This window comes from Sarcophilus harrisii, chromosome 5 (genome assembly GCF_902635505.1).
Source record: "Sarcophilus harrisii chromosome 5, mSarHar1.11, whole genome shotgun sequence".
In the NCBI taxonomy this organism is placed as follows: domain Eukaryota; kingdom Metazoa; phylum Chordata; class Mammalia; order Dasyuromorphia; family Dasyuridae; genus Sarcophilus; species Sarcophilus harrisii.
In genome coordinates this window covers 230,941,749-230,954,639 of record NC_045430.1, presented here as the reverse complement: position 1 = coordinate 230,954,639, position 12,891 = coordinate 230,941,749, and the positions used below count along the sequence as shown (strand labels likewise).

The 12,891-nt window shown below is 37.6% G+C and overlaps 1 protein-coding gene across 2 annotated transcripts in view; it reads right to left on the bottom strand.

Annotated features, from left to right (window-relative positions):
• C5H10orf67 (chromosome 5 C10orf67 homolog) overlaps nucleotides 1-12,891 on the bottom strand; it is a 113,516-nt gene that overhangs the window by 43,840 nt on the left and 56,785 nt on the right. For both annotated transcript variants that reach the window (XM_031939866.1, XM_031939865.1), the window contains exons 10-11: nucleotides 12,796-12,876; nucleotides 12,136-12,201 (exon numbers count right to left, since the gene is read on the bottom strand). In XM_031939866.1, the coding sequence (XP_031795726.1) occupies nucleotides 12,136-12,201; nucleotides 12,796-12,876 (147 nt within the window). The remainder of the gene's footprint in view (nucleotides 1-12,135; nucleotides 12,202-12,795; nucleotides 12,877-12,891) is intronic.

Here is a 12,891-nt window from a genome sequence, read left to right as displayed (position 1 = left end):
TGTTATCTTCTGCTTGACCCTCTGCTGATGTCATGGTCATTTGGGCTCTCAGGTTCCCACAGGCCCCCCCCCACAACCTTCTGAATCACTGACCACCTTCTCTCTGCTTTTTTATATCATTATCAGGCTGGTTTGGCTTCTGCCACCTTTTTCCTGCTCTGACGCCAGAGTACCTTGAATAACTGCCTCTATTCCAACCATTGCTTTGCTTAGGCTCCTTGCCTGCCTCTGCTTTGGAACACCTCTTACCTGGTTCCAAACCTTCCAAGGGCCTGTGATCACTGATTGGCCTAGTCCCATCACCTCTGACCTGGCAACCCCCTCCGCAGGTATTGTCAAGGAGGCAGGACCTTGTGACATGGCCATCATGGCCTAGCCCTTAGGTGCATGGCCCAGTGAACTGTGCTTTTCAAGCACATGTCCACCCCATGGGAATACAAAAGAAAGAACAAGGATGAAAGCCAATACTCAAAGGCAGAACTGCATAATTCTTCCAATGGCATCTTATTTGATTTTCCAGCTTTCCCTCCTCTCAACAAACTCAGATCTAGGAACATTATTATAAAGGCTTGGCAAGAACAGCCTAAAGACCAAGACTTTCCTTGATTTTGTGCACTACTGAAGGCTGCCTTAGAGTGGCAAAGGGGCTGATGGTCATATCACAACTACAGGTGGCAGCAGTAGCTGCCTGTTCTCACAGCTTAACTGCTCTCTTTCTCCCTGACTGTGGTCAGAGCATCCTTGGCTCTGTCTTGATCCCTGAGATTGATTTTCTATCTCCTGCACATTTGACTTAAGACCCACACTTCTGCCTTAACAGCTGACTTCTCAGCACATTCTTTGCTCCATATATTGTCACCTTGGCTCTCTTGATATCAGTCCTTGGATTAATAGGTCTAAGGGAACGAATTCATTTGGGGATTCATAGGCTCAGAAAGTAGTGTCCCCACCACCACAACCAAAGTAATCCAACTCTCCTAGGAAAAAAGGTTCAAGACTGACTCTGATTTCCTGGAGTCTCAGCTAAAAAAAAATCAGCTCCTTCACAGGTTAATTGTACTCTGTTTCAAAGTCTGATTCTTTTTGTATAGCAAAATAATTGTATGGACATGTATACATATATTGTATTTAACATGTACTTTAATATATTTAACATGTATTGGTCAACTTGCCATCTGGAGGAGGAGGTGGGGAGAATGAGGGGAAAAATTGGAACAAAAGGTTTTGCAATTGTCAATACTCAAAAATTACCCATGCATGTATCTTGTAAATAAAAAGCTATAATAAAAAAATCAGCTTAAGAGATTTGATCCAATACCTTCCAAGCTTAATGGTGTCCTTTTCTCTTTGTCCTCTCATTCTCCCAGCTATGCTTTAAGGGAAATGACTATAGCATGGTAGGGAAAGCACTAGCTTGGAAATCAGGAGGTCTGGGTTCTAGCCTTGGCTCTGCCACTAATCTGATTAAAAAAAGTTAAATTTTCCCTAGGTCTTAATTTCTTCTGCCAAATGAAAGGTTTGGACTAATTATAAAATCCTTTCCAATTCTGACATTCTATGAGTCAATTGTTGATTCAAGACTCATAAAATCATTGAAGAGTGAATGAATTACTGGTATTTGTTACCACTTGACTATCAGTAAGTCAGAGTAATTGCAAGGAAATACAGAGGAGGAATCATTCACTATTGAAATACTAAACCAAATACCTAAAAGAAGCTATGACTAATACTTCTCTTTGTGTTAATAGAAGGAGCTGGGCTGTTTTTTTTTTTTAATAATTGAAATTGATAGAAATTATAGAGGCAGGAGGAGGGAAATAATCTGATCCATCTTGAATCAGCAAAAACTTGGGATCTTATTGTATCCCAAACAAGTTGCTGAAAAGGATATGACCTCATCTGAATCAAGTTTCCCACAGGGGAGGAAGGTTCTTCCCTCCATCCCAATCTCCCTTTCCCCCTTGCTTTTAGCCCTCTAGCAATGGTTGATTCCCTGGCTGGAAAGTAGAGGACATAACATTTGAACTGCTGTTCTGGAGACTGCAGAAAAAGCTTAGTTGTCTTATAGTACTAAAAGGGAACATGGTTTAATAGAACAGGTTGGCATCGGGGAAAGGAAGGATACAGAAGTCAAGAGGCCCAATTCTTCACCCCCAATCTTGGGAAATAGCTCAACCTCTTCAACTCTTATCTCTAAAATGGTGGGGCTAGATTATATGGTCTCTAAGATGCCTTCTGGCTTGGAATTGATGATGGCATATTCACAAAGGCTTTGTTTCTGCTCAGATATACAGTGGACCAGATCCTGTATTATCTCCAAACTCTTTCCATATCCAGCTTAATGCTATATTTGAGCTATAGCTAGTGAAGTCTACAGTAAATCAATATTTATCTTCCAGCAAATAATAACCCAAGTTCCCTTTAAAGCACCGATATTTTTACAAAAACTGAAAAGGTTCTTTAAAAGAAAAAAGATCCAACTCAGGTGGAAATGATATTGTTTGCTCTTCTGTTGGGACTAAAATTTTAATGTCATTCTATAGAGGCCTTTCCCCCCATCCCCTTTAAGCTATGATTTTGTTTTGTCAGCTGCTGACATTCCACTTTCTCTGGAATACACACACTGGTCTCTATGTGGTCAGTTCATTGACAGGTGCAAACAGCTGACAACTAAACAATAGGTAGAGGTGATAATAAACAGTGATATCGGCTGATATAAAAGACGACTTCATAAACTAGAAGGAAGGTAAATAAAATCAACTGCAGGCAAGAATTCGGGGTGATGATTCAGCAACAAGTTTCCTAAATATGTATTAACTGGTTTTTCAAGTCCCTTAAGTGCTTAAGATAAAACATATCTATGAAACTTTAGTTCTTTTGAAAATGTACACAATAGTTTCTAAATTTTGTGAAGCCTAATAAAGCAGAATAATTTTTACTGTGTAGAGAGCCACAGAATGGATTGTCTCCCTTCTTATTGCTTTATTTCCTCTCTTTCTACACATTTGTTCAATCACTGATTTTTTCCTTAGAATGTGGCCAAATATTTTACTTTACCCTTTCAAGAAGAATCAGTGATTTCATCAGTATGAGGAAATCCTGATAAGAGAATTTCCTCTGCCAATGCAGATAGCAACCTGTGTATGATTTGGGAGGTTGAAAGTTAGTTACTTGAGGATTAAGTAACTTGTTTAGTCAGTATCAGGGGTGAGATTTGAACCAGATTTTCCTGATGTCAAATCCAGCCCAGTTGTCACTATGCCATATTGTCTCAGTGTCTTACTGACCCAAAATCACAAGCAAAGTTTTTTTTTATTTTTGTATCTAAGAAAACATGTTTTTAAAAACATAAAAACTTGGGTTGCTTTGAAATCAGTTTATAGCAGATATCATTCTTTAAGTTTTGGAATCTATTATAATGACAAGCAATGGTCTGTGTCAAAGAGAATGGCACCGACATGGTGTGGGGACACATTTTGTATCCTAAGCATCTTTTCTCTCTCTTCCTAGACAATCAATGCAATCAACAAATTATGATTTTTTTCTGTATTTCTGCAAACATTCTCTTTGTTCTTATTGTGCCCAATCATGAGTAATAAAAATAATAAATAATAGAACTTACCATTGTTGGCAATGCTTCCCTTTTAGTTCTTGAAAAAACCCCCACCACTGTTTGAATTATCTTTCTGCCTCATCATTACAATCACTGCCAGCCCCCCAAGTTCTTCCATACACAAATATTTTCTATTTAACCTACAGCCTAATCAGTGACTATTTTAGAAAGGTTATTATTTCCCATTACCATGTAAGGTGCTAAACAGAATACAAAAGTAGTAGAAGATGTGACCAACTGTCCTCATTTAGCTTATATTCTGTTTGGTGAGGAAAGGCTTTTGAATAAGAAACAATTAGAGAATAATATATAAGATAATTGGTAATCAAGTACCAAATTATGTGGTACAGACTCAGTTGCTGTCCTGGCTCTGCTTGTTTGACATGGCACCAGCACAATGTATGTCATAGAACAAGCGATTATTGATTGGAAGATGATGCTCTTCCCCTAATAGCAAAGATGAATTGCAAACATGTCTCTGTGTGACTATCATATACTAGAAAAAATGCCCAGAGAAAAGGGATGAGAGATATTATAATTGTATTTTGATTCTTTGGTGGATCTAATATATAAATAGCCTCTAGATCCATGCCTGGCTACTCAATGGCTTCCAAATTCCAAGAGAGATTATGCTAAGAGGACATAGAGAAATTTAACAAACATTTATAAAGTGGTAACTATATCCCAGGGAGCTGGGCTAGCTTCTGGAGATATGAAGATAAAAAATGATGTGACTTCCTGCTTGCAAGGAGTATAACTGGTGGGATAGGGAAGAGAAGAATGAATATATCCAAATATTTATAGTTTTAAAATGTATTTAAAGATTTTGGTATTTTATTAAAATTTTCAATACAATATTGATTGAAAATATGGATGTAATTTACCACTGAACTATCCAACTATAATTCTGTGTAAAGTGAAAAAGAACTTTTCAAATTCCTCACCTGTGAAATGAGGAAGTGGTATGAGATGACCTTTGTGGATCTGAATCTATGATCAGATTCAGTATTTCTGAAGACAGTATTTCTCAGATTCTTAATCTTTAATAACTGACACACAAGCTGAACACATAGCTGTATATATATATATATATATATATATATATATATATATACACACACACACACACACACACACACACACACACATATACATGCATCTGTGTGTGCACAAAGATTTGGAAATAATTGTTTTTGGCATATGACAAAAATCCAATTCACTTGCTTGGCCGTAACAAAGCAAATTTTTGTGTGTAAACACAATCTGTACAAGGTGAAAGTCCTTCAGAAAATCTTTGGAACTGATGCAGGTGTCTGGTACTCTTCTATCTATATATTATTCAACCTAATCAGTGTTGCAATATAAACACTGAACAAAATGACAGCTAACATCACAGCCGGGTGTTAACAGCAGTAGTTTGCTTTCTCCATGAAGCCAAGAGAAAAAATAAGAAAAGCAATCAGAAAGAAATATGGCCTCATTTGTGTTATTTTATTCTCTGAAGGAGCTAATCTTCCACTTCATTAGCCTTCTAACAATATAAGAAAACTGAGCATGAAAAGGACACCATTACAATTTCCAAAGTGTTTTTTCTCTGCCCATTTGCCTCATATTGCAATTTCCTTTTTGCTATACTACAAGATGACAAGATGACCCATACTGACTGTAAGAGAGAAATAGTCTGGCCCAGTGGATAAAGTGCCAGGCTTGGAGCCAGAAGAATATGGGAACAAATCCTAGCTGTGTGACCCTGGACAAGTCACTTCATGTCACCATGAGTTGCAATCTGCAGGTGGGTGACCCCCTTACAATGAAATCACAGTTCCTATTGTACTGAGAATGCAACCAGTCAAAGCTGGAAAAGGAGAGACAGGAGGAGGAAAGTCAGATCAGTATTCTAATTGTGCATCTGCCTCCCACTAGCTCCATTTTCTAAAGAATACTGGAGATGGTTATGACCATAGGACCTTCAAGAGTCCACATAAGGGGAGTGGAAGGTATGCAAGGTTCTGTAGCCATTCTGTTCAGCATTGAGACTCAGAAAAGTCGGGAACAAGCTGCAAGGCTCCTGTCAGTGATCCCTGAATGAGGCCATATTTGGATGTGAACCACAAGGGGCTCCTGCTCTGTAGAAACTACATTTAATCTGGGCACACTCTCCCAGGGATCAAGGTGATCTGGTGACATAGAAGGAAATAAGCTCCTCAGGTATGGAGGGAAAATACTCCTGCTTCTGGTTTTGGTATGTCTTTAAAGTAAATATCCCTTTTTAAAAAGCTAATTGATGTGAATTAGTTAAACAGAACCAGAATGTTAACTGGCAACTGACAATGAATGTGGGGAGAAGGGAAGAGAAAGGATATAAGGAACTGGGGCTTTAGCTGATAGTGTAAAGAGAAATACCATCTAGGAGACAGAAGCAAGATGGCAAACCAGCAGGAAACAGTACAGTGAATTTCTGCCTCACAGCCCCTCACCCAAAAAATCCTCCTCAGATCTAGATTTGGTTTAGAGGCATTTGCATCACAAGTAAAGCTGAGGAGGAAATTCAAGAAACAAAAATCATCATGAGTCATTTTCCCAACCCAGTTCACCTTGGGAGACAGGCCCACGGACACTGGATATGGGCTGTGGGTAGGAGCTACCACACAGAGAGCTCCAGTGCAGGGAAGAGGCAAGGGGAGGTCTTAGAGCCACATTGGGCCACCATGATGGGGCCATCAGCAGCTTTGGCAGTCACTGCCCAGTTCTGGCCCACAGAGCCAGGTAGAACGAGGAGGGGACCTGCGCCCAGGAGTGGCAATCTGGGCTACTGAGTGGTGACAGGTTCTGAGCAAGGCAAAGAGAGAAGCAAGCTCAAAAGTAAGCGCAGTGCCACGTTCAGACTGCAGAAGTTCCAGCTTCTAGGTCAGTCTGAAGCCCGCAGAAGAAGAACCAAGACAAGAATTCCAGTCCAAAGGGAGAGCTAGTTTTGTGAGTCTAAGCCAGCAGAGCTTCCCAGCTGCCTGAGAGGGGCCAAGTCCAGCAGCCGTTTTCTCAGAGTCCAGACCGGGGGCACAACAATGAGACTTTTCTCCCAACTGACCCACTTGGAGAACACTGAAAGTTTGCAAGTCCTGATGGTAGATTGCTGAGATCCTAAAATAATACTCTGTTCCCCTTCCCCCCAAAAAAGGCAGCAGATCTAGCCCAGGCCTTCCCTCCAGAAGTGTGTAAGAGCCAGCCTTCACATCATATCCAGTCAGTCTGTTGCCTTTTTTGACACTACCCAGCCAGTCCATCTTTTTTCTGGTCACATACAAAACCTCAATGATTCATTTTATGGCACTTCTAAAAGATAAGTTATCATTAGTAATCTCAGCAGCCTCTTCCATCATGCTTTGAAATTAACTTTTCACTTTAAAATGGTGTGACCCTAGTGGTAATACATCTCTTCCTGGGAAGATGTCAAGTACTTGATAGGTGATTTTTCTTTTGGGTTCTTTTGGTCTCCTTGCCATGTTCAGTTTTGAATCTGTTAAATGCTTTTTGGGAGTGGTGATGAAGCAAATGTCTTTACTTTCTGTCCATTTCCTCATTTTTTCTAGTCTAAAGCTTGTTGGAACAAACCAAGTTGGAATTGTTCTCATCCCAAGATTAAAAGAATCAGAGCTGGAAGGGATTGTAAGGATGATCTAATTTAACACCTTTGTTTTCTAGCTGAGGAAACTGAGACCCAATAGTGAAGCCTTCTCATGCCAGAGGAAAAATATCTGATTCAGAATTTTGGACTTCTTTTATTACCCTGAGATGGAGGCAAAGAAAACCCTTCACTTTTATCTTTTATCTCACTTAACATTTTCTTTTGCTCCATCTCATTGATATTCTGCCTACATAGAGATATCAGATTTTGAAATGATGACTATTAATACAGGTAACCAGTTTTTTTCTTGGTGAGACAGCCATTTTTATTTTTGTGATCTATCAAGTCCTTGGCATATGACTGACGTGTTACATTCCTGTTCCTGATACTCATGTTGTATCAGCATACAGTGCTCAGTTGAATATAGGCTTGTGTCATATTTTCCAAGATAGTTTCCCCATATTTTCTTATGCCCATTTTCTCACTGAAATCACTAGGAATCAAAGTGTACATTAACTTAATTGAGAAGACTGTCAAGTTTTCAGTTTGCCAAATTTATTTTTTAATTTTCATATGTTTTATTGTCTTAGGAAAGGGAAGAATGAAGGAGAGAAAAAGCTCGGAATTCAAAAACAAATTTTAATTGAATATTAAATTGAATTAAAAAATACATGTAATTGGGGAAAAATAATTTTTTGCAAGGTAATTGGAATGAAGTGATTTGCCCAGATTCACACAGCTAGTTAGGTCTCTAAGGCCAGATTTCAACTTGGATTCCAAAACCAGTGCCATCTAACTGCCTCAGAATGAAATATTATTCAAAAATATTTCTTCTGAAATTATTGTTGGCATGTGATTTATAAATATATTCATAGTGAACTGTATTTTTATGTTCAATGAATAAAGCAAGATAAGAAGACCAAGGTTCCACTGTTACTTTTGAGCAAACTGACTTCAGCTCTATCAACTCTGGTAAACTGACAGCTATTTTTCCAGTTACCTCAATTTCTTTTCATCTTCTGATTTTACTGAGAGTTAGGGCAGGCACACTAGAGGATAACTGAATTCAAATCCAGTCTCAGTCTCACACTACTAGCTGTGTGAACCTGGGCAAATCACTTAACTCCATTTGCCTCAGTTTCCTCATCTGTAAAATGAACTGGAGAAGAAAATGGCAAACTGCTCCAGTATTTTTGTCAAGAATACCATAAATAGGGTCACAAAGAGTCAGTCACAACTGAAAAATTGGCTCAAGACTTATTACAGAGAAACTGAAATTCTTCTCATAGTGTCTTAATTCCTTGGTTGATGGATAGAGTATGCTAAAAATATGAATAATTAATGTTTATCTGTACCATATTAGCACCACTGCCAGAGTAAAAGAGTCAGGGAATTATAGAAGAGTAAGAACGGTTTTGTATTTTTATCTATTTCATAGGTAGCCAGGCCCAAACAGTTTAATACCTGGCAGGCAATCTTGGAGTAATGTGCCTTTCCAAATGAAAATTTAGAGAGTAGATATAGTCAAACACTGGAATCATATTCAAAGTCTTTTTGGCTTGATAGCTGCTAGAACCCACACTAACTAGTTAGCAAATTTTTTCAGAGGAAAAAACAATATACGTATAAACATTACTTTATACATATATTGTTTTTTCCTCTGAAGAAATTAAAAGTATATAAATTCAGAAGACATATATATATATATATATATATATATATATATATGTCTTCTGAGAATTTAACCCAACTTTGCTGTATAAAACCTCTGTATCTCAAGTATTTTAAGGATATCAAAAAGCAAACTTTAAATAAAAACACAATGTCCAAATACAGTTTTTGCTTTGTGAGCCATTTTGTAAATGTAAATAAGACAGTAATGTTTATAACATTTTTTCCAGGCTAACTAAACATTCAGTTTATCTCTCAGCATGTGCTCTGTTCCCACCAAATGACATGGGTTCCCAAAAATAAGTATGATTAAGTAGTTACGTTAATGACTGATGTAAAAAGTCCCTGAACTAAGTTCACTAGTTGGTGATCAACAAATGTTTAATATTCTAAAACCCTATTAAGACATTTTTTTACTGGGCCAGCTACCTATACATAATAAACATTTAAAAAGAGATAAATAGAAAATTAGATGCATAAAAACCAATGTCAGAGTGTGCAGAAGAGGAAATTTTTTGACATTATACTATATTCTTAGAAGATAATTTAATACAGCAAAATAAAATATCCTTTTTAGTAAACAAAAGATATTTAACTATTCAAGAATAAGGTAATTACTAATACAGTTTCACATGCTAACTCTTCAATATTTATTGATATTACTAGATATCACTAGAAATATTGGAAATATTTCTAGAATTTAGAAACATAACAACAGTATTGCTGAAAGTTACAAATAAAAAAATTAGAATGTGGAAAAGTTTTGAATTTTTAGCTGTAGCTTGCTACCTCTTTTCCTTAGAGTTGTAAGAAATCCATCAAGAAACATTTTTTAAAAATCTTATACATATATTTTATTGATATGTATGCATATATATATACTTTTATTTTTATTGATAACTTCTCTACTGTGTCTTAGGAAGAGGAGAAATTCATAGTAATTGTACTTAAAGGACAATTAGGAGTTAAATGACCTGTTTATAGTCATAGAATCATCTATAAATTGGGCTTTGAACTCAGATCTTCCTCACTCCAAAATCAGCCCCATGCTTGCTATCCCATGTTACCTCTTGGTCTCATGGAGATGCTTAATCTGGGCTCCATGAACCTTCTAATAAAAGATATTTATAACTTCACTTTAATAGCATTAGTTCGTCCTATAGCCTTACATATTTTAGTTAATGCATTTAAAAGCATCATTCTGAGAAGGAGCTCAAAGACTTCACCAGACTTCCAAACTGAATTTCGTAATTAATTTCTGATAATTAGGTTGCCAAGTTTTCCAATCTCTTCTATATTCTAGCAGCTGAACTCAAATTCATGATGTTTTCAAAGCAAAAATATTAGATTAAATAATATTTAATATAAAATCAAAAAAGCCTTTAATAGGCTAAGTATAACAAGTGAGTTAACCTCTGTTTGTCTCAATTTCTTCAACTATGTAACAGGGATAATAATAGTACTTCCCAGGATTATTGAGAGGATCAAATGAGATAATAATTGTAAAGTGCTTAGCACAGTGGCTAGCACAAATAATAAGTGCTTAATGCTTGTTGCTTCCTCTTGTCTGGGCTTACTGCTACAAATCTTGTAACTCATTTCTAATCTCGTTTTTTCTTGCTTTAATTTATCTTACATATAAATAACAAAGTCCTCTATCTAATCTGCAATTCTATAAATGCTATTTCCCTTTCGCAAAATTCTTCCACAGCTCCTTAGTGCTTACTCAATATATATTCTTTATCTGGACCTCAACAATATGGCACCAACCCTCTGCTCCAATCTATATCACAATACTCCTCTTCATATAATTTACTCCCCTGGCACACAGAACTATTTACCATTTTAAAAACTCATCTCATCTGTTCCTGCATCAATACCTTTCCTAATACCATCGCCAACATGTGCACATTCTGTAGTTTGCCTTGTGGTTCACACACTAATTTGCTGGGTCTTTCCCTCATTTTTGGAAGGCTCTTCCCTGCTCAGCGTTGGTCCCTTTGCTGCCCTGTAAAAACCACGGCACTAACTCCCATGTCCTGAGCAACTGTGACATACAGAATCACAGACTCCCAGCGTTGGCAGGGACTTCAGGTACCCCCAAAACCATCTAGTACAAACCATACCTGAGCAAAATATCCCTTCTGCAACACACACAAATGAAGACTTTTAGACAGGAAAATACCATTACCACCTTGGGCAATCCATTCAACTTTTGGGTAACTAATTGAGAGGAAATTTTCCTGGCTCCCAACACCTCAAGCTAAATTTGTTTTTAGTCTGTTTCTACTTACTGGCACAGTTTTGGGGCTAGGCTGAAAAAATTAAATTCTTCCATAGTTATCGGGTTCTTTCTAAAACGTCTCTTTTTCAGGTCAAATATCCTCTATTTTTTGGAAAAGTGGTAGCTATAGGTAGCTAGGTGACACATTGCCTAGAGAACTGGGCCTGGAGTCAAGACCCGAATTATAATCAGACTTCAGACACTTAATAGAGCTGTGTGACCCTATGTGATTCACAACCTTTTCACTTCAGTTTGTCCAACATTAAAATGGAAATATATAAAATGTATCATGAAGGGTTGTTGTAAGGACAAAATGATTTATTTTTAAAGCTCTTAGGACAGTGCCTGATATATAGTAGGTGCTACATAAATGCATATTCTCTTTCCCCCTTCCCCTTTCAAGTGATGTACATATCCTGGGGTATGCTTTGTTATCCTACTAATCCTTCTCTGAATTTGTTTGAATTTGTCAGTGTCTTTTCTAAAATGTGACCCTCAAAACTGAACATGATAGTCCAGATGTGATATGACCAAAAAAGAATATGACACAAAAATAATTTCCCACTTCCCAAATTCTCTTAAAGCAGCTTAAAGGCACATTAGCTTTTTGGGCAGCCATGCACCACCCTTGGTTCATATTGGACTAAATCCCACTAAATCTTTCTCAGGCAAATGGTCAGATTGGTATATTTTCCCCAATTCAATTGTTAAGTAGGTTGGTCTCTTCCTGAATCCTGACCAATGCACACCATTGTTTCTTAAACCCAGAAACAAACCAGACTAGACCCATAGCTAACTCTGATGGAAAATTTGATTCAATTTGACAAAAACCAGCTAACATTTATTAAGCACCCATAGTATGCAAGCAACTATCACCCACACAGCCTGACTTGGGCAAGTAAAACTACAGTTGCTTTGTCTGATGATATAAAAAAAACTCCTTACCATGATGGGCCTGCGTATAAGTGGCTTTTCTTCATAGATGGACTTTATAGTTTCTTCTTCAGGGGACTGGGGAAAAGAAAGGAAGAGATAAAGATATAAGGATAGAATATTTCCTGGAGGATCTGGGGAGGAGGAAGTATGAAGAGGATTGAGAGAAGAAATAGGAAGAAAGAGACAGTGTTGAAGGATTTAAATGCATGGTCGTCAAACTATCTATTTCTTTGGTATAATTGGCTCATTTTTTAACACGAGTCCCTTCAATCTTCTTACATCTTTCCCTTTTCTGGGTACTCCTCCAGCTAATTGCTCTGGCCTCCTGGCTGTGCCATGGATAAGGCTCTGTCCCATGGCGAGTTGCTATATATATATATATATATATATATATATATATATATATGACATCCTGGCTCCTCCATATTCCTCAAGAGTTTGCCTACCTTTGGTCCTATCCAATGGCCAAATGCTGTAGATACACACACACACACACACACACACACACACACACACACACGTATATATAGTAAAGGATCCTGGCTCCTCCATATTCCCTGTTGCCCGGTGTAGTATACTTGGACTTCATCTGTGAGAAGCTTGGGGCTTGGACTTTTGAATGGAAGGTGAGAACAGCTTGCTCTCAGGAGGCAGCAGGTAGGTACATACTATATCTTCTTCCTTGATAATAAAAGAGTCTTGATCTTCCAAGGACTTTGTTTCTTCCCCTTCTTCCCTTAGCAGGTCCTCCTGCAAAGATAAAGA